The sequence below is a fragment of the Leptodactylus fuscus genome, chromosome 2 (assembly GCF_031893055.1).
Source record: "Leptodactylus fuscus isolate aLepFus1 chromosome 2, aLepFus1.hap2, whole genome shotgun sequence".
In the NCBI taxonomy this organism is placed as follows: Eukaryota; Metazoa; Chordata; class Amphibia; order Anura; family Leptodactylidae; genus Leptodactylus; species Leptodactylus fuscus.
In genome coordinates this window covers 198,338,727-198,361,541 of record NC_134266.1, presented here as the reverse complement: position 1 = coordinate 198,361,541, position 22,815 = coordinate 198,338,727, and the positions used below count along the sequence as shown (strand labels likewise).

General features: G+C 43.6%; 1 protein-coding gene across 2 annotated transcripts in view; it reads right to left on the bottom strand.

Annotated features, from left to right (window-relative positions):
* Positions 1–21,657, bottom strand: part of MYCBP2 (MYC binding protein 2) — a 149,555-nt gene extending 127,898 nt beyond the window's left edge. For both annotated transcript variants that reach the window (XM_075265391.1, XM_075265389.1), the window contains exon 1: positions 20,974–21,657. In XM_075265391.1, the coding sequence (XP_075121492.1) occupies positions 20,974–21,254 (281 nt within the window). In that variant the 5' untranslated portion in view covers positions 21,255–21,657. The remainder of the gene's footprint in view (positions 1–20,973) is intronic.
* Between the last annotated feature and the right edge of the window lie 1,158 nt (positions 21,658–22,815).

Sequence of the window (22,815 nt, the reverse complement as noted above, 5' to 3'; positions counted from 1 at the left end):
ACATACAGCATAAATAGAAGAAACACCTTCAAGCTTTCTAGTCCATCTGTTTCACTGCAATTTCGTTAAATATACCATTAATCTTGAGGGGAAAAAATTTAGATACATTAAATTATGTGCAACTTTTTGTTACATTTTCAAGGTTGTTTATAGAGAGCGCATCCTAAATGTTTCAGTTTTTACACTTGCCTGACACTGGTTTGATCACTTTTCTGAGAAATCTGTTAGGAGTTCTCAAGCTAATTTTCGCTTCTAAAAAATTTAACAGTGAAGAAATGCCATCATGTGCCCATTTTCAAAAGGTGTATGGATGTATTCACATTTTTTACCATTCGTGAATTAAAAAAAGAAAAAAATCAACGCACACCACACCCCCCCAAAAACCACACACACTAACAATACCTCACACCAGGCGCCCCACTGATAGCATTTTAGCATTGACAAATATTTAAAGGCATTTTGTACCACTAGACAAATTTACTATAAATTTACGGCAAACTGGTACAAAATGATATAGCAAATATACATTTGCAGAGACAGATTAGCTTTCCATCACATATAGAGGCAAAGGTGAAGACTAATTTATTAAGAACTCTGTGCCTCTAAGAATATAAAATGGCGATCTCCGTAAACTCCCCCTAATGTAAACATTGGACTATAAAGTCATTACAGTATATTAAACCCTGTACATTTTACAAACTCAAGGCTTTAACATAGTGACCTGTGTTTTATCTACATATGTAAAGGTGCTAGAAATTTGTTCTAATCTCTCCAATCTTACTGGTTTGATTTTTTATTTTTTTTATTTTTGTTAGGAGCTATGTGAAAATGTGTTTTTCTATATATCCGTCAGGCTTTTCGAAAAGCACTAAAACTCCACAGATTTATTAAACATAACACTGCAGATAATGTGAATTTACAGTCTTGTGCCGGGTGTTACCATGGCAACTATAGCTTTCACGACTCGCAAATATGTTGCAGCAATTTCCAAGAATCAGCCACATACATGTGTTATGGCATTAGAAAACGCAACATAGGCTGAGCCAATATACTCCGACAGATGGAAAGTGAAGTAGTTAAGTCATTCTAGAGGTTAGATATCAGGGGCTACCTCTGAATAATGACTAGGTGTCAGAAGGTCAGACTTTAGGACTCAAGTCAATGTTACTACTGCAAGGCCAACTACAATTTTTGGCTACCCTTTTACATTGCTCTTCTAGTCTTTAAAGAGGACCTTTCACCTCCTGGGGCACATGGGTTTTATATACTACTAGAACTAGAAAGCCGACAGTCCACTGAATTCAGCACACTATCGGCTTTCCTGTTCCCTTGCTGAAGAGCCATCAGTGCCAATACCGTAGCTCTTCACTATCAGAAGGCCCTTCCTGACAGTCAGGAAGTAGCATCTATTGCTACTATGAGAGAGGGCGTTGCTTACCGCACAGCCATGGCACCCCCGCAGTACTCGTCTATGGACAAGTACTATTCAGAGCGGAGGAGGCGTTCGGCATTAGTGTAGCATGCCTCCACACATTTTTGCTCTAGTGTAGCATATCTCCACATTCGAAAAAACGCGTTTTACTTAAATATCGGATGATTTTGCTCAAAAAAAACAAACAAAAAAAACTCCTAGTAAAGGGAACTGACTAGCAATTTCAGCAATGATGTTGCGAATCGGACTCTCTCGATGCTGCAGTCTCCAATAGTATTCGTAAATATTTGGATCCAAAGCCATGTATCAATTGACACCATCAGAGACAGTCTCATCCTACTCCCCCGACAATCCATCCACCCAACTGCTCACTGCTCCTCATCCTTGACCCATTTCTCCACCATCACTGATGAAAAACTCTCTTCCCTAATCTCCAAATCCCACCTCACCTCCTGCGCACTTGACCTGATCCAGTCACATCTCATCCCCAAGCTCACTGAAGTCATTACTCCGGCCCAAACTCATCTCTTCAACCTATCTCTAACCAATGGATCCTTCCCCTCAGCCTTCAAACATGCCACTGTCACACCTATACTTAAGAAACCATTCCTCAACCCATCCTTTCCAGCCAACTATCGTCCCATCTCACTGCTCCTGTACACCTCAAAACTGCTTGAGCAACACGTCCACTCCGAACTCTCCTCCTATCTCTCATCCAACCTGCTCTGACAGGCTTCAGACCCTGACACTCCACTGAAACTGCCCTAACAAAAGTCACCTTCTAACTGCCAAAGCCAAGCGCTATTACTCTGGCCTCCTCCTCCTTGACCTCTTCTCTGCCTTTGACACAGTTGACCACACCCTCTTGTTAGCAATTCTCTCATCCCTTGGTATCTCAGACCTGGCCCTTTCCTGGATCTCCTCATACCTCACCGACCGCACATTCAGCGTCTCCCACTCACACACCACCTCCTCACCTCGCCCTCTCTCTGTAGGTGTCCCCCAAGGCTCCGTCCTAGGACCCCTCCTGTTCTCCATCTACACCCTCAGCCTGGGCCAACTCATAGAATCTCATGGTTTTCAATACCACTGCTATGTCGATGACACCCAAATATACACCCCTGGACCAGACATTACCTCCCTGCTGACCAGAGTTCCAGACTGTTTAGCAGCTGTAGCCTCCTTCCTCTCCTCCCGCTTTCTCAAACTCATACATCATCTTCATCATCTTCAGCCCACCCCATATGGCCCCTCCACCTGACTCATCTATCAAAGTTAACGGAACCACAATTACCCCTGTCTCACAGGCCCGATGCCTTGGGGTAACCCTGGACTCCAACCTATCCTTCAAGTCACACATTCAAACCCTCAGCACTTCCTGCTGCCTTCAACTCAAAAACATCCACTGAATCTACTCCTTCCTCACCCCTGAAACTACTAAGATGCTCGTCCAGGACCTCAATCTCCCGCTTAGACTACTGCAACACCCTTCTCCATGGACTCCCAGCAAACACCCTCACCCCCTCCAGTCCACCTTAAACTGCATTGCTCGCTTAATTCACCTCTCCCCCCGATCTTCATCGGCTGCTCCCCTCTGCCAGTCCCTCCACTGGCAACCCATAGCCCAGAGAATTGAATTCAAGCTACTAACGCTAACATACAAAGCCATCCACAACCTGTCCCCTCCATATATCTACGAACTAACCCCCCGCTACCTGCCCACACGTAATGCTCAGATCCTCCAATGACCTCCTACTCCGCTCTGCTCTCATCCGCTCCTCACACAACCGTCTCCAAGATTTCTCCCGTGCATCCCCTATACTCTGGAACTCCTTACCAAGACACATAAGACTGACCCCCACAATCACAGGCTTCAAGATGGCCCTGAAGACTCGCCTATTCAGGAAGGCCTACAACCTCCAATAACACCATCACCACACTGCCATCTGAACTGTCTCCCCCCTCTTCTTCTGTCTCTACCCCACTTCCTCCATAGATTGTAAGCCCTTGCGGGCAGGGCCCTCTACCCCACTGTGCCAGTCGGTCATTGTTAGTATTATATCTACCTGTATATTTTGTGTATTGTATGTAACCCCCAAATGTAAAGCACCATGGAATTAATGGTGCTATATAAATAAATAGCGTTGTTACTAAGCCTGATATTTATACCTACTCTGCACTTTCGCGATGTGGAGAATGACAAGGGACCCCCAGAGCAGGCTTGCTTGGAGGACACATGGTGGCATGGTACCCCAAAATGTGTGGTAAATTAATAAAATATACTTTTTCTCCTCAGGTTCACTCAGGGAAGTAAAGATAGTGTAAGCTGTGCATTGTAATTCAAATTTCCCACCTTTTTTCACTTACCTCAGCTGATGTGTAGTTCAGGGTTAAAGGTCATCACAGGCAGATTTCACTGGTACTTCTGGAAGATGTGGAGATATACTGCACTACGGTACACATTATGTGGAAATGCGTCTAATCATTTTCACACGCTTTCGCGATGTGGAGAATGTGGAGATGTGTCTAATGTGGAGACATGCTAGGCAGATTTCACTGGTTCTGGAAGATGTGGAGAATGTGGAGACATACTGTACTACGGTAAACATTATGTGGAGACACGTCTAATCATTTTCACGCTTTCGCGATGTGGAGACGCGTCTAATGTGGAGACATGCTACACTAATACCCTACCTGTGACATCCCATATCCTTTCCTTAGACCACTGATCGGCTGCTGAAGGGCTTCTGCAGTCGCGCTAAGGGAAGAGACACAGGATGTCATAGCCAGCGAGAACTTCCACCAGTGCAGAAGGACCGGACCACGCTTAGAGGTACCAGAGCATCCAGGGACAGAAGTGCGTGTTTTGTCCCCCCCCCCCCCCCCAAACTTCCCCAGCCAGATTTAAAATAAAAAAAATAAAAAAAATTGTGGAAACCTCTTGAATGCTCAGCAACTTTTTCATATTTTCCTTCTCAGCTTCCCAAAATTCCAAATTTCATGTTTTTCTATGACATGTCACGGCTTATATGTTGCATGACAATTTGTACCATTTTGGGGTACATATGTTTTGATTAGCCTTTATTAACTTTTTTGAGGTCATGTCAAAAAACCTACAATTCTATCAATGTTTTGATTTTTGTTTTTACAGCATATACTCTGCATAAAAAAAAACAAAAAAAAACACATGACAACTTTGTTCAGTGGGTCATTACGGTTCCAGCAATACTATATGTATATTTGTTTCATTATGTTTTACTTCTGTTACAGATAAAACGTCGCCTTTTGAAAATGAACGATTTTCCTGGGATCACTATTCTGTGCTTATAACTTGTTACCGTTTTGTTATTGGAGATATGTCAAGGCTCTATCTGCAGTATTTGCGGGTAAAAGTTGCTGTTATATTGGACTTTTTGATCACTTTTTACTCTGGAAAGCAAGGAGACCAAAACATGTTATTTTGTGCATTGTAGTTTTTTTAACAATGTACACTATACATGATTAAAAAAACAAAAAGCTTTTGGATAGTGGATGCTTATACGCATATGGGGATACCCAGCATGTTTGTGTATTTTTTCTTTTTTTTTTTTTCTTTAAAGAGGACCTTTCATTTGGGCACAGGCAGTTCTATACACTGCTGGAAAGCTGACAGTGCGCTGAATTCAGCGCACTGTCAGCTTTTCCGATCTGTGCCCCGGATAAAGAGCTATCGGTCCCGGTACTGTACCTCTTTACAGTCAGAAGGATGTTCCTGACAGTCAGTCAGGTACGTCCTTCTCCACAGCAGCAGTACAGTGTGAGCGGGGAGGAATACCCCCTCCCTCTACTCACAGTGCTCATCCTTAGACGAGTATTATCAGGAGGGGAGGGAAGCGTTCCTCCCTGCTCACACAGCACAGCGCAATAAGCGCTGCTGTGAAGAAGGACATAGCTGACTGACTACAGTCAGAAGGGTGTTCCTGACAGTCAGTCAGGAACGTCCTTCTTCACAACAGCGCTTATTGCGCTGTGCGAGCAGGGAGGAACGCTTCCCTCCCCTCCTGATAATACTCGTCTATGGACGAGCACTGTGAGCAGAGGGAGGGGGCGTTCCTCCCCGCTCACACTGTACTGCTGCTGTGGAGAAGGACGTACCTGACTGACTGTCAGGAACGTCCTTCTGACTGTAAAGAGGTACGGTACCGGGACCGATAGCTCTTTACCCGGGGTACAGATCGGGAAAGCCGACAGTGCGCTGATTCAGCGCACTGTCAGCTTTCCAGCAGTATATAGAACTGCCTGTGCCCAAATCAGTGAAAGGTCCTCCAAGTTATGGTTTATTTTTTTAGTGCGATACAAAAAGAAAAAAAAAAAAAAAAAAAAAAAAAAGAATGGATGACTTTTCTTACCGCATATGAAGAAACAATTTCGGGAAGGTGCCAAACCTAGCCTCCGGACTAGTAGAGGACAAGCCAGCAATGGTGTGAAAAGGAAAATGTTGGTTTGCGACACTCCTTCAGTAAAAAACTTTTCTTTTATTTAATCCATTAAAAAGAAACACATAAAAAAAGGAAGTGCAAAAAACACACAAGAGGGGTGCGTTTAAAAGAAACCGCTTACGCGTTTCGGGGACATCACTGCCCCTTAGTCATAGCCACTATGACTAAGGGGCAGTGATGTCCCCGAAACGCGTAAGCGGTTTCTTTTAAACGCACCCCTCTTGTGTGTTTTTTGCGCTTCCTTTTTTTGTTATGCGTGTTTCTTTTTAATGGATTAAATAAAAGTTTTATACTGAAGGAGTGTCGCAAACCAACCTTTTCCTTTTTTATTTTTTTAGTCTTTAAAATAAAAATAAAACTGCAACTCACAAAATAACATTTTCCCTGTCCCACTTTTTCTCTGCTCCCCCAGCGCAATGTACTGCAATACATTGCACATAGGTTACCCTTTGTGTAATGTGCATAGGCAGGCAGGAGGCTGTTGCTTATATCCGAGCTGGCATGGCAACCCCTGGAACTCCGCAATCTTATCGCGGGGGATCTGGGGTAAGTAGCAGAGTGTAAGTGGGGTAAGTGCCGAGTATCTATACTGCAGAAACAGCTCCTGTGCCCACAGCATTACAGACATACTATTAAAGGTAACGTTCAGCACTGTAATAGTATGGTGTAGAGTGAAAAGAGGTTAAGGAAAACCCGTCTCCTTCTCCACTTATTAAGCTGTTCTTCTCTTCAATCTGACTACTTTGTTTACATGATACCACTCTTCATATTCTGCCTCACACATGGACCTCAATGCAGGGAGTCAGATTCTTCTACCCCCTGGTTAATTGACTTATTGCCTCATTTTGTGCTCTCACAGTGGGGTTTAAAAAAAAAAAAAAAAACATTTTTTAAAAAGTACAACAGCAGCAATTATTGGAGGATCTCTTCTAATCTCTATCCTCTCTTCATAAACTAATATGGAGAAAGTACCTGCCTGACAAGTGAAGAAAATACATTTAGTAAGATAAATCACAGTTCAAAGTGTGTTATTTTTACCTTTGCTATTTATGAAAACGTGTTTATAATTGGAGGTACACTTTAAAGTGACCGTTCCGGACGCACATCTTCAATACTCAAGAGAATTCAGTGAAAGAAACAAGGCAAAAAACACAGTAGAAACTTAAGTGTATTTCAACACAGGATTCACCTCAGAAAAATGAGGCAAAATCTGTTCAAGTATATTACAAAATGTATTAATAGTCATAAAAGCAGCCAAAAAACCTAAAGCTTAGGTACACTTTAAAGGGATTGTCCCATCACAAGGATCCTATCTATACTGCTTGTTAATGTGGATGTAAGGCTTTTCCTAAATACACTGCTTCAGCAAAACTGCTTTGTTTGTCCACTATCTTACTTTATTCAATTCATTGTTGAGACAGCCCTTGACTTATCTGCTCAAAAGTCAAGTGATGTATCTGCCTGCTCTCAGGGGGGAGGGAGGAGGGGCTAAGTGCACGGGAGCGAGCCTGTGCTTCTAGCTATTCCTGTGTCTACACCACATGACCTAGGTCCTGCTATCAGATAGAGGAGAGAAGCTGCTTTCATTTCTGAACGTCTTCTGTTCTCCCAGTTATCAGGCTAGCTAATTCAATTGTGTTCATTATGGCAGAGACAGGCAGTCTCTGTATGTAACACAGAATGGAGTTGCTCCTGCCTGTACTTCATAGTCCAATATTGTGCATATAGTGTTTAGGGACCTTTGATGACATCACAGGCCCTTCAGCCACCCCATAGGATCACGCTATGCGGTGGGCAGAGCTAAACAGCAGGTTGCATGTGAAACCCCGCCCACCAAATGATGCAAGAAACCAGGAAGAAAGAAGATTTTACAGCAGTGAAGACTGGCAAGTATGCGACGTAGGAATACCCCTTTAAGGAAGCATCAGTACTGGAGCAGTATTGCAAGTATTCACTCCTTGTTATAGTAAAAATCTGCTACCTATACAGATCAATGCCTTCATCTTTGTCATTGTATACATTTACTGGATCAAAGAAATCCATCTTTATTCTATTTGTATTCACCCATCATGATTAGGCTGGTTTCACATGGCCGTCCATAGTGTTTTTACAACTGTGCTTCGTCGCTGCAGCTACAGACTGGTCTCCAGGTTAAACGCTATAGAAATCTTTGCACTGAATTTTTACTTCATAAATGCAAAATTAAGCAACTTTCTGAACAGTATTCCTTTAAAACTGCTCTAACATTTTGTTGCTGTAGAGTCTGTTTCACTCCTTTTCACAAAGCTGGCTGTCCTGCTCCTTCTGACATAAATCCAACAGCACGCAGCTCATGGCAGTGCTGTTCTCCCCTATCTTTTCTCAGTATGCCAAATAGTGAAAACTGAAGTCATCTTTAGGGGTGCCATTTCTATACCACTCTTCTTTTGCAATGCATCAGCACACATTTGTAGAATTTGAGCAAGCCTTAGGACAGGTTCACACCTGCGCCCGGTCTCTGCTTTGTGAGTTTCCATCCTCTGTCCGAGAAACTGGACAGGAGATGGAAACCCGGCAGTCAGTTTTCAAACACATTCACTTGAATGGGTTTTAAAAGTGTCCACCCATGAGAGTCTTGTGCCTTTGTGTCCGGTAAAAAAAATAAAAATAAAAAAAGTCTTGCCGCAGAGAGGCACAAGACGGTCACTTTGCAAACCCATTAAAGTGGATGGGTTTGAAAACAGACCGCCGGGTTTCCGTCTCCAGGCTAGTTTCTCATGCAGAAGATGGAAACCCACAAAGCGGAGATCGGGTGCAGGTGTGAACCCCCCCCCCCCCCCTTACATGTTGTACATATACACTATTTTCTATTGAATCAATTAATACATGAGTAACATAACTACTGAACCATACCGCAGCTGGAAGGGGTTTTTTTTCCCCTCACTGTCCATATCTGCGTTGGAGGCTTCATTAAGAGCCTGCATGGCAGATTGTCATAAATGCTAATAAATATAGTGCAACACCCCAAGCCATTTTTTCAGATAAAAGGACAGACTACACAACGGAAACCCAAAGGACCCATTAGACTTCAATGGGTCTGCTGAGCTCCATTGGTTTCCGTCATGTAAAGGATGTGGCGCCATCAAGTATGACAGAAGAACTGAATTAACAAATGTCATGTCCTACTGCTTTACTTGGTGTTATAAGATGTCTGGTGTCATTTGTGTTATACAGAGACTGCAAGTACAGTAGACAGAGCAGAGAAGACTCAATCCCTGGGTAGAATATGAAAAAAAATTATACATTAGTATATATTAGTCCATTCACTGGACATCATGCTATGTAGACACTATTTAATAATGTACTAAAAATTTTACTACTCTGACAGACCTCTGCACTTCATATACAGTAAAAAGAGAAAGGTCTCAAAACCACACACAAATACTCAATATGTACGTGCATTAAAGAGTTAAATTAAAAAACTAAAATGATGTCAGTGTCCTGAAATAGACCTATGATGTAATTGTGCAGCATGTGTAATGCTCTGAGACACCACTAATATTATTGATGGCTAGAATAAAGAGAATTCAATTACCCAGCTCTCCTCTGCCTGGATATACAGCATGATAACAGACAAGAGATTTTACCTTCACTGCACAGAAAGTCACGTATACACTACTGTGAACAAGGTGCAGCACTATTATTGTGGTGTAGCAGATCGGTCAGTGCTCTGTCTATACACTGTAGTTATTTGTACTATTATAAAGAAAGTTAGTCTACCTATGAGATGAGTGGGCATCAAGTAGTCATGCAACAATGGCAGAAAATACAACCTGGTTTTAGCTAAAGCACAATACAACTGAACTACATTTCCCCTGAATTTCCCTTAGGACTCTTGCAGACGACCGTGGCCATGTTCAGTGTGCTATGCGTGTTTTTCCCAGACAGCACACTGACCCATTAATTTCTATGGGCCCATACACATGACCATGAATTACAGTGTCACGTGTGTGGGCTAACAGTCTGGGCTGCAAAATATAGAACAGATCCGATTCTTGTCCTATTTTGCGGCCCTGCTTCTGTGGCTCCTATTTATTTAATGAAAGGGGCAGCGGAAGCACAGACGTTATTTGCGTGTCCCCTGTGCACCGCCTATGCCTTTAATGCACGGCCAGCAAAAAGCACATGGTCGTCTGCAACTGTCTTGATAGTTTAGGGTCTCATCTAAGGAGGTCGCTTTATTTTTGTCACAATTGAGCCTCTCACAATTTTATCAAAATGTCCACTAAGAACCTTATTTTCATATATCTATAGCAGTCCATAGTATGACCTATCAGACCAGGATTTGCAGCGGTAATACAGGTCATAGAAACGTGCCCATATTATGCTTTTGCTAAATTTTATGTCCACATACAAATAACTTGACCAAATTATCAAAACTATGAGCAACATTTTCTGCAATCCAAAAGCCAGTGATTAAAGTGGAGATGTGTACATATGTCCTTGGCAGTGGAAGGGTCAAAATGGCCACTCTGCTAATGTGGTATACGGAGAGTCAGAGTATACAAATAGTCTAGTTACATGAGCAACTGCTCTTCTCTTTAGCAAGGGGGGAAAAAAAAAAGCCCTCCTCAAATACAACAAGACACATATCCCATCGGGGGGGGGGGATGCGGAATTGCTGCGATCCATTTTTTATTATCCATTGTATAGAACAATTTCCATGCTTCTGATACTCCAATTCAATCTCAGGAATGGTCTGAGGATGAGTAGTTATCAAGGAATTTCAGGGAGTTTGGAAGAGCAGATCATAAACACCTGTTGATAAGGCTAATAATTGCTTTTACTTTGGCTCAGTTCACATGTTGCAGGCATATTACTGCGTGGAATTCAATCTGACTGCAGCTAAAAGCAGTCTCATTGTTAAAGGCCACACAGCAAATGCTGAAGATGCAGTCAATATAAAAACTGCACCAATCTGCATGTCTCAACATCTCAATCTAGCCTTATGTGTTCTAGACTATATACCAACTAAAGCTGGGTGGTCATGTAGATACATGAATAGGACTAAAGTTAAATGAACGTTGTGAAGTCGGCCATGAAAGATGTCCACTTTTTATAGTCATTTTGCACCCGATGGGTGCCCATTTTCACAGATCTCATACATTTAAGAGTATTGAGGGAGCAATAAAAATAGACAAAGTTTTTTTTTGTTTTGTTTTTTTTGATGGTCCATGAAAAAGGACCATAATTAAAATCAGTCATGTGAATAGCCTCCATTCACATGCGGTAGTGTGAATGTAGGTTAACAAGATTTTTCCACGGAGGTGTACAAAGTTTTCACATGCTGATATCTATTCTCTATTCAAAGGCTAAGAGTCTGACCAATGTGGTCTGAATACTGGAACCCCAATAATCACAAGTACAGGGGTAAACAAGAATGTATTAGGCCGGGGCCCCACAGGACGTAAACGCCGCAATTTGCCCGCAGTGGACACACTGCGGCCCCATGGGACGTAAACGCAGCAATTTGCCCGCAGCGGACACACTGCAATTTGCAAAGCCGTTGCGGCTTTGCAAATCGCAGCATGTCAATTATATGTACGGAAACACCGGCGGCTTTCCCATAGATATAATTGTAACAGAAAGTCCACGGAAGAAAACTCTGCAAACTTTCTGTTGAAAGCCCTGTGGAAAGAACCGCAGTGTGTTCACGCCGCGGTTCTTTCTGTATCGCTTTAGCACTGCGATTACGGCCCATGGGGCCTTAGCCTAAAGCAGCAAATAAGTGAACCACTGCTGCTTATATAGGGCACTGGCACTTATTACTGGAGTTCCAAAAACACATACATAAAAAAAAAAAAAAACAAAAAAAAAAAACACACACACACAACATACTCCACATTTAGGCTAATAATGTCCTCTTTTTTCACTGAATAGCCATCGACGCCAACACACATTATATTGTGTCCCAGCAAGCTTCTGAGATGCCAGAACAATCACAGGCACGGCGTGAGGAACAAGTTCAGCAGCAGGACAGCTTGAGAGCTGCCGAAACACTAGAGCAGGCAAACCATCGACAGCAGCAATTTGCTGAATATAGGCGGATTATTGACACTAACAACATGCAGACGAAGTCGTGGGCAGAGGCTAGTAAAATAATCTCCACTAGCATTTTGAGAGTAGATGGGAAGTCTCTATTAGGATTCACAAAGACACCGCATATTGACCCTCACAGGGGTCAAGACACTGCCAGAGATATTTTGGGATTTTTTTCAGTATCTCAGTATGCAAAGGCAGTTAAAACCTCTGCAGACAAACAGCTGGAGTCGAAAGTCAAAGCTTGACTTTGGTTTGACTACAGCAGAATTACCATCGATGCAATGCACACCCGACAGTTTTCACTGACACATTAAACTTACATTCTACACTGCAGCAATTTGAGCAATTGTAGTAGAGTTCTCATCTGTCCCCTGCATCAAGCTTTCACTTTTTACTTCAGTTGCTTCCTTATGCAGATGTTTTGCCAGTCCCTGACCAGAGATATGATCATGGAACCAGTAGACTGACATCCGTTCATTCGGATCACAGAGGCCTACAAGGCGCACACTAACAATCAGTCCTCAGGTCTGACATGTCACACCTAAAACAAAGATATTTACAGTACAAGTAGTAAAGTTTATCAACAGAGATATAAGCTATATGATGAAGAATAAAGGGGGCCATCGCAAAGGGAGTAACTAAAGTTGACTGAACACATAGGGGTGTTCTAGTTAATTTGTCAAGCCGATGTGTGTGGGGATCCAGCCTATTAGTATCTATTCATCCATCCAATCTATGCATGTATCTATTCATCTATCTACCTACCTACCGAGGCATCATAGATGCCTGTAATAGCAATGCTATATATTCCAAGAAGTTTCATGCATATTAATAGGTGAAGGTTTTTTTTTCACCTTCCCTGGCCAATTTAAAAAAATTATTTTTATAATGGAAAACCTCTTTAAATTTATGTAATTGTTTCCCTGCTTAACATCGATATATTAGGATTACTTATCCTACATATTTATTTGTATTCAGACATGCCTAAAATTAATCCACAAAATTGATAAGAGGAGTATGCTACCCTTCCAAAAATAAAAAAAAGTAGTGTGACCTCTGCTCAGCATAATATCAAGTAATTTCACTTAGTTATTCACTACAAAAGTGTAATTGTAAGTGTAAAGTGTACAGTGTGCAGATAATTCTTCCAGTATTTCCCCCTGAATCCTCTGTATTTTATATTCTAGATGCAGCAAATAAAGAGAACCTTCTATGTCCCCGGGCACATGTGGATTTATATACCGCTAGAAAGCAGACAGTTCGCTGAATTCAGCGCACTGTCTGCGTTCCTGTTATGTACCCTGGGTGAAGAGGTATCAGTGCATTTACCGATAGCTCTTCACTGTTAGAAGGGCGTTCCTGACAGTCTAGCTGGGAACGCCCCTCCTGACAGTACCGCCCAGCAATAACGCTGAGCAGTGAGCGTTCCTCACTGCTTTCTAACGGTATATAAAACCACATGTGCCCAAAGACATGAAAGGTCCTCTTTAAAGTTGTGATGTATGGCATATGTTCGACTATAGGATCAGAGTACAGAGAGCTTTCTAGTAGTCTTACCACAGAAACAGGTCTATATAGGATTATTTTTATTACGACTATTTCTAAAGTTGCTTTCTTTTTCCTTTTCGATGCACTGAAGCAGTAAAGAAATGTAGATAAAGAGAAGCATGAACATGTTTCAGGAAAAGAAAAACAAATCTGTTCACACAATTGTATTAAGCTGGAATTATTTTGTCTACAGTGATGACTTCATGTGACGTTGAAGGCTATCAAGTCATTCAACTGAATCTCTTTCTTCAGTTTGTCCTTCAGTCCACTTCCAAGGAAATGGATAAATAATTTGGTAAGAATGCAAGTGAAAGAAAAAAAAAAAAAAAAAGGGAGGACCTTTCATGCATACAGTACACTGAATTCAGCGTACTGTCAGTTTTCCAGTGTGCGCATGCGTGCTGGAGATATCAGTGCCATTGGTTTCAGCACTGATGCCTCTCACAACCTGAGCTTTGACATGCACCTTTCCCTGACAGTAAAGGCAGAGAGCGTTCCTCAGCCCAGTGACGATGCTCCTTTCTGACAGTGGAGGCATATTGGTGTTGAAACTAATGGCACCCGGGCACATTGGAGACTATGTAATGCCACTTGTAATTAAAATGATTGCGTTTTTTGCGCTTGCCTTGCTGCTTTTCTAAAACTGGGCAGGGGTGGATTGCAAGACATGCCCACGTGATATAAACGAGGATCTTAAAAGGAGTCCGTCACCAGAACTAAGCATATCAACAAAGACCCGCAAATAGAGACATTAGGGGCACCTGAATAAAATTGTGCTTTCCCTTTGTGAATTGCTACCTCTATTGCTGAGATATCACTTTTTTCTGGCAAATTATCTCTTTGGAGCAGCAAGGGCATTGTCATTGATCCAAAGATGTAAATTACCTAATTCTCTTAAACCAATGAAGACAATACACATGAATCACAAATGTGAGAAACACGCAAAATGTTCACAAACAACTATAACCTGAATAACCAGTATCATTGATTTTCATTGAACTGCAAAATACGCTAAAAGCCAATGACTGAGGTCACCAAGTAAAAATAAAAACACAACACAAACAATACTAACATGTCATTTAGTATAACCTTTGATTCAAAATATAAGGCAACATTCCAGGTTTTCAATATAATACGGATCTCTATTTACCCATACAAGTGATACGTATCTAATAAAGAAAGTTTAGACAAGGTTACAATATCCATTCCACAACTATAAATAAGGCCTGGCAATACAGTGCACGGAAGCTGCAGTGCCAGCAGAAAGCTGCTAACATGACTAGACACACTGCCGTACATGTCATCCAGCCACACCCATGATAGTAGAGCCTGCCTGCCTGCCTGCTGGAACAAAGCGAAACACTTGTCAAACCCAATAGGGAAAACTTGTCATGCTTGTTTTCATGTGATGGTGGAATGCTCCTCGTGAGAACCAAGTGCAGGCTTCGGCTTTATTTACACGTCAGGGTTTTGCTACATTGTTTGTAAGTCAAAATCAGGGGTAGAGACTAAACAGAGAAGGTGTAATTAAAAAAGTAATTATGTGCCCCAGTTATGTGTAGTCTCCACATCTGGTTTTGGATTCCAAACACTGATGTAATAAGGCCTTGGTGTAAATTCACACAGGGCAAATACATTGCAGATTTTTTTTTTGCTACACCCCCATTTATCTGACCAGGGCTTGCAGAAATCAATTTGATTGTTGCAAAAGTCGACACCATGCAGGTGACTAACGGATTTTCAGTTGTAGAAATTTCTGTGACAATTTGTCCCATGCGACTCCAGCTTAAAAGGGGGTTGCCCAGAACATATTTTTATTATGTAACACTACGGATACCGAGGATCTGATTCAAGTCTGTATACAAGTTCCTTGGTTGATGTTACCAGTGTGTCAGTGACTGTTAAACAGCATATGACTGCTGTGATACGCCAGGTGTGAAGGGGTGACCCCCGATATTAAATAAAAATATGAATTAGACAACTCCTTCAAGGCTAAAGACACATAGGATATGGCCACAGCAAAAACTAGCTGGTTTTCACTGCAGCTTTCAGGGTGGCTGAAACAGCTTTCAAGGTTGAATACTGGGGCTGATACGGCAGCTGTGGGGATAGGATTTGCTTAAAGGGATTGGCCACTTTCAAATCAGTATTGAGACACAAATGTAATTGTTTTATAATAAAAAGTTGTACAATATTCCAATATACTTTCTGTATCGTTTCCTTTTAGTTTTACAGATCTCTGCTTGTTGTCATTCATTCTGCTTACTTCCAATTAAGTAGGGATGAACATGTGATCTACAGTCCATGGTCATGTAAGGCCTCATTCACATCTGCGTTGGTAACCTGTTCAGAGGAGTCCGCATGGGGACCCCCCCACCCGAACACATTTGAAAGCAGGGTGCAGTGAACGCGCACGGGGTCCGTGTGCTTGCCACGAGAGCTCCGCAGGGAACATGCAGACAGAAAAGTACTTCACAATCTACTTTTCAGTCTGCATGACTCACGCGGAGATCTTGCGGCAAGCACACGGACCTTATTATAGTCTATGGGGTCCGTGCGCTTTCACTGCACACTGCTTGCAAATGCGTTTGGTAGTCCGTTTGGAAGGGTCCCCTTCCGGACATCCCGAATGGATTGCCAAACGCAGATGTGAACTAAGGGTAACGAACAAACGTGCAAAGCTTGTTACCAGGCAGACATCTGATTACTGGGTGTGACTATAGAGAGCTGTGTACATCACATGACCACTGACTGTTTTGTTTTTTCTATCCATGGAATAAGCAGAGAGAATGAAAGCAAGCAGAGATTTAGAAAACTTGAGGAATTGATACAAAGTATATTGGAATATTGCATAACCTTTTATTATATAAACAATAAGATTTGTGTTTCAATATTGGTTTGAAAGTGGCCAACCCCTTTAATTCCCATCCACAATACTAGCGGAGATCGCCGCAAAGGCTAAACCTTCTACAAACTCTGCCCGTTTGCCGAAAGGTATATTCAAGCAGTCATAATACGTCCACATTGAGCCACAAATCCCGTCCTGGCTGCAAATCTAATGATGTGAATTAGCATCATCATAGGAATAATTTCCACTGGAAAAATTAAATAGCTAAATGTACACAAGACCTGGGTATAAGACAACGGCACTGTGCAGATTACACAATCCTGTGATGAAATACTACTGTGTGTACCTGATGGCTCCTTTATATATTCCATACTCTGCTGCTCGGTACAGTAAAAGTGAAAATAAAACCCATAAGACATAAATAATTCATCAAAGCCTCCCATTACCACAATTCTACATTCCCTGCTTTAATGATTACTAGAGGGATTCTTGCCATGTATTTGTGTGCATAGACTTGCAAGGCCGCTAGTTGTGACATGTGACACGAGAGCTGTCAGAACAACAAAGCTACGAGGGCTAATGGAATTGCAGAAAAAGGCGGCTTGTATTAGAAGATACTCGGGCCCTATATACCACAGAATAATCTTACCAGTTCATGAATCATTTACCGAGCAAGAAAAATAATCCCTAGTTGGCTCCTTGTCTCAGCAATAAATATGGAGCTCACAGTAAAATGTTACCTTTAAGTGCCCTTGTATTGATCCCATTATTGGCTCATTAATAAAACCTAGGGAATTCCATCTTATGGGCCATACCATGTGATAACTAAGGTTCCCTAATATAACCTGGCACTCCTGATCCACTATAGAACGGGCATCAGCAGCACCTGACAGACCTCAAAGACTAATAATGGGGCCTGTAGGGTTCTGCTAAGGCATGGCAAAGAGTACCACTCAAAACCAACAGAATCTACTTCTAACACAGCTGTACAGTAGAGTAGGTTACAGCCTGAAAATGTACCAAGCACAGCTTAACCAATGACGCTCTGATGCCACCACCACAATAAACCACCAAGCTTTCTCTTAAGTACAAGAACTTTCAGACCACATTCAGTTTCTGGTGTCTAGTTTTTTTTTGTTTTTTAATCTAAAACCAGAATTGGCTGACCGCACATCCAATCTTTCCTGCAGAAATTATGGAAAATGGGGATCAAACATGCCAGGGTTTAAGAGAAACTTAGCATTGATGTTTTCCGCTTCCTCCATCAAATGTAGTTTGTCCCCAGAACCCAGTATATCAGATAGATAGGTTAGGGTCACCTGAATCAAACACTGCATTCCCCTTGTGAATCAGGGTCTCCAGCGCCGAGATACAACAGTGGTACCCTATAAAGTGGTTACACCACAAAATTTATGTATCATTTTAAAACCATTTATATTAATTGCTGACTGTTAGGGTCTGACAGCTAAAATACCCACCAATCCTGAAAACAGGTGATTTACTCCAGTTCACAATGTTGTGGTGGATAGTGAATTAGCCCGTCCCCCCTCTCGAGTTCACAATGTTGTGGTGGATAGTGAATTAGCCCCCCCCCCCCCCAATCATTTCATTGGGAGCACCTGAGTGGTGCAATTGTTAGCACTGTTGCCTCCTTCCGAATCCAGCCAATGACTCTGCAACAAGTTTTTATGTTCTACCAGTCTTTGCGTGGGTTTCTTTTGGCACTTCAGCTACTTACACCACTCCAAATACATACAGACAGGTTATACAGACAGGTTATGCCATGAGACCAGTGGTGGTCTCACAGCATAACCCCTTCAAAGGAAGCATTCAATGTGTATGACGGTGTCAGACACAATAGTGGTTGGCTGATGCCCAGTGTACGGCTACTATAAACTTCTACAATATTTTCTTTGCCTGTATGTGGCTCTAAAAGTCTCAAATACTGCATGAGTGACAATTTCATGTTTGTGTGTGTATATGTATATATATGGAGCCTCTGCTTGTGTCACGAGTCTCTAAATATCTAGAATGACGGCAACCTTCAGACACCAAATTTAAATGGTACCAAACTATTCCATACTGAAGACAACCCCAGGTCCATAGGCACCCCATGCCTCCCCGCTCAACCCAAGGTTCATTATTACCATGTAGAGCTAAAGAAATTCTTGAGAAAATCAAAGTCTCCCAAGCAACTGGTTGCCCTTAACAAAACAATGTCAACCAGTGTCACACTATACTCTGTGTAGACCAAGAAAGACTGGCACCACTCAATGGCCATACACTAAAGAGTCAGTGGCCATCACACAGATCATCTATAACTATTGTCCCTGTCCCACACATCAGTTGGAATACCCTGCTCTCTGCCTGGCATGTATTGTCACCTGTACAGTGTACCCTGGCAGCACAGAAGCCTCCATACCCTACTCTCTACCACCCCTGAGTAATGTCACCTGTACAGTATACCCTGGCAGCACAGAAGCCCCCATACCCTGCTCTCTGTACACTACTACCACCGACTAGCATGCAATGTCACCTATACAGTATACCCTGCTCTCTGTACACTACCACCACTGACTAGCATGTAATGTCACCTATACAGTATACCCCGCTCCCTGTACACTATCACCACTGACTAGCATGTAATGTCACCTATACAGTATACCCTGCTCTCTGTACACTACTACCACCGACTAGCATGCAATGTCACTTATACAGTATACCCCGCTCCCTGTACACTATCACCACTGACTAGCATGTAATGTCACCTATACAGTATACCCTGGCAGCACAGAAGCCCCCCCATACCCTGCTCTCTGTACACTACCACCACTGACTAGCATGTAATGTCACCTATACAGTATACCCCGCTCCCTGTACACTATCACCACTGACTAGCATGTAATGTCACCTATACAGTATACCCTGGCAGCACAGAAGCCCCCATACCCCGCTCCCTGTACACTACCACCACTGACTAGCATGTAATGTCACCTATACAGTATACCCTGCTCTCTGTACACTACTACCACCGACTAGCATGCAATGTCACTTATACAGTATACCCTGCTCCCTGTACACTACCACCACTGACTAGCATGTAATGTCACCTATACAGTATACCCCGCTCCCTGTACACTACTACCACTGACTAGCATGTAATGTCACCTATACAGTATACCCTGCTCTCTGTACACTACCACCACTGACTAGCATGTAATGTCACCTATACAGTATACCCCGCTCCCTGTACACTACCACCACTGACTAGCATGTAATGTCACCTATACAGTATACCCTGCTCTCTGTACACTACTACCACCGACTAGCATGCAATGTCACTTATACAGTATACCCTGCTCCCTGTACACTACCACCACTGACTAGCATGTAATGTCACCTATACAGTATACCCCGCTCCCTGTACACTACTACCACTGACTAGCATGTAATGTCACCTATACAGTATACCCTGCTCTCTGTACACTACCACCACTGACTAGCATGTAATGTCACCTATACAGTATACCCCGCTCCCTGTACACTATCACCACTGACTAGCATGTAATGTCACCTATACAGTATACCCCGCTCCCTGTACACTATCACCACTGACTAGCATGTAATGTCACCTATACAGTATACCCTGCTCTCTGTACACTACTACCACCGACTAGCATGCAATGTCACTTATACAGTATACCCCGCTCCCTGTACACTATCACCACTGACTAGCATGTAATGTCACCTATACAGTATACCCTGCTCTCTGTACACTACTACCACCGACTAGCATGCAATGTCACTTATACAGTATACCCTGCTCCCTGTACACTACCACCACTGACTAGCATGTAATGTCACCTATACAGTATACCCCGCTCCCTGTACACTACTACCACTGACTAGCATGTAATGTCACCTATACAGTATACCCTGCTCTCTGTACACTACCACCACTGACTAGCATGTAATGTCACCTATACAGTATACCCCGCTCCCTGTACACTATCACCACTGACTAGCATGTAATGTCACCTATACAGTATACCCCGCTCCCTGTACACTATCACCACTGACTAGCATGTAATGTCACCTATACAGTATACCCTGCTCTCTGTACACTACTACCACCGACTAGCATGCAATGTCACTTATACAGTATACCCCGCTCCCTGTACACTATCACCACTGACTAGCATGTAATGTCACCTATACAGTATACCCTGGCAGCACAGAAGCCCCCCTATACCCTGCTCTCTGTACACTACCACCACTGACTAGCATGTAATGTCACCTATACAGTATACCCTGGCAGCACAGAAGCCCCCATACCCCGCTCCCTGTACACTACCACCACTGACTAGCATGTAATGTCACCTATACAGTATACCCTGCTCTCTGTACACTACCACCACTGACTAGCATGTAATGTCACCTGTACCCTGCCACCACAGAAGCCTCCATAGCCTGCAGCTCACCTTGCCCTGTGTCACCTAGTATTGCCCTGTCACTATGTACACAGCCTTGCTGCCTGCAGGGTGCGGGTACAAGGTCCAGCACTAGCCGGGGAGGAGGGACATTACCTGGCTGCCGGTCCGGTCTGCTGCTCTCTGTCATTCACCGCCGCCGTGTAGATTTGCCGGTAGCGGTCTGCCAGGGCCTTGCCGGATAGCAGCAGCTGGTAGCGACTCCTGCAGTCAGGGCCGGAACTGTGCTCTTGACTCCCGGACATAGTGAGCCGTGCAGGGCAGGACCCTGAAGCTGTGGGCACAGGGTAGAAGCCGTTTCCCCCCGGGCCGGATGAGGCAGCAGTGGCGGCGGCGGCGACGGCGGGAGGAGGGGGTGCAGTTGCTGCGCACATCATCTTCCTCGGCGCGGTGTGTACAGGCGGTGTGTGCGTGTCACTGCAGCCGCAGCATCAGGGGGTGACGTCCGGCCTCACCGTGTCCTCCTCCCGGCACTGGGACGTGCAGCCCGGCAGCTGACAAGCTTCTGTTCGCCGACAATCACCGCAATCCCCAAGTCAACCCACGCCCCGACCCCGTCACCATCCTCTCCGCACCGCGAGTGAGGGCAGGGTCTGGGCGCCCCTCTCTGGCGTCCTGTAATCCGCTTCCCCTTAACACCGCTCCAGTGCTAGCAAGCTCCGGTGCTTCTGTCAGTCAGCTTCACCTCAGACGCCGCACAAGTGAAACCTGCACACTCAGTGCTGCCATCTTAGCTTCATTATGTGCCTGCTGCTATTTCTCCCCTCTCCTCACACACTCACAGAGCATGCTGGGAGCTGCGCTGACTCGTCTCTCCCTCCTAGGAATACACTGCCCCCTGCAGGACTCTGCTGTGCACAGCTCCTGTCACTACTACGGTGTCACCTCATACACCACCATAGACTGCACTGATAATAGTAATAACCATTGTATGTGGACGAGTATATTACATGCTATAGGACTCTGCTCTGCACAGCGCCTTCTACAGGACGCCCCTATACATACTACATTCTGCATACCACATGCATAGCTAGGGGTTCAGCAAAGGGGGGTGGCGAACACCTTAAAATGGGACCCCCAATTCAGATATACCAACACTATCACTATGTGGTGATCATACTGTATATAGTGGTAGATAGTGATTCTACAGAGGGCTGTGAAGATCAGTTAGGTAAATACAGTACAGGAACAATGTTGTGATTTAGGGCCATTTCACATTAGTGTTTGGCTTCCTGCCCGGAAGGAGTCCGCATGAGGACCCCCCAGACAGAATACCATTGAACAAGTTTAGCGGCAGGCTAGCTTGACAGCTGCCAAAATGCCAGAGCAGGCGGATTATCAAAGCCAACAGCACGCTCATTATATGGCTTCCCAGCGAGCTTCTGAGATGCCAGAACAATCACGGGCAGAGCGCAAGGAATGAGTTCAGCGGTAGGCCAGATAGATGGCTGCCGACACGCCGGAGCAGGCTTATCATCAACGCCAACAACACGCTCAGTGTATGGTGTCCCAGCTAGCTGCTGAAATGCCGGAACAATCACAGGCACGGCGTGAGGAAAAGTTCAACAGCAGGACAGCTTAAAGGGGTTGGCCACTTTCAGACCAATATTGACAAACAAATGTACAATAGAAAGATATACAATTTTCTAATATACTTTCTGTATCAATTCCTCTTAGTTTTCTAGATTTCGGCTTGTTGTCATTCATTCTGTTACTTCTGGAGGATAAAACACTGACCATGGTCATGTGATTTATGGTCCATGGTCATGTGATTAGCGGTCCATAGTCATGTGATGAGTACACTGGTGCCGCTCGTTAGAGTCACAGCACAGTAATCAGACATCTGCCTGGTAATCAGCTGTGCACCTGTGTCATCATCACATGACCATGGACCGTAAATCACATGACCTTGGTCAGAGTTTTATCCTCTAGAAGTAA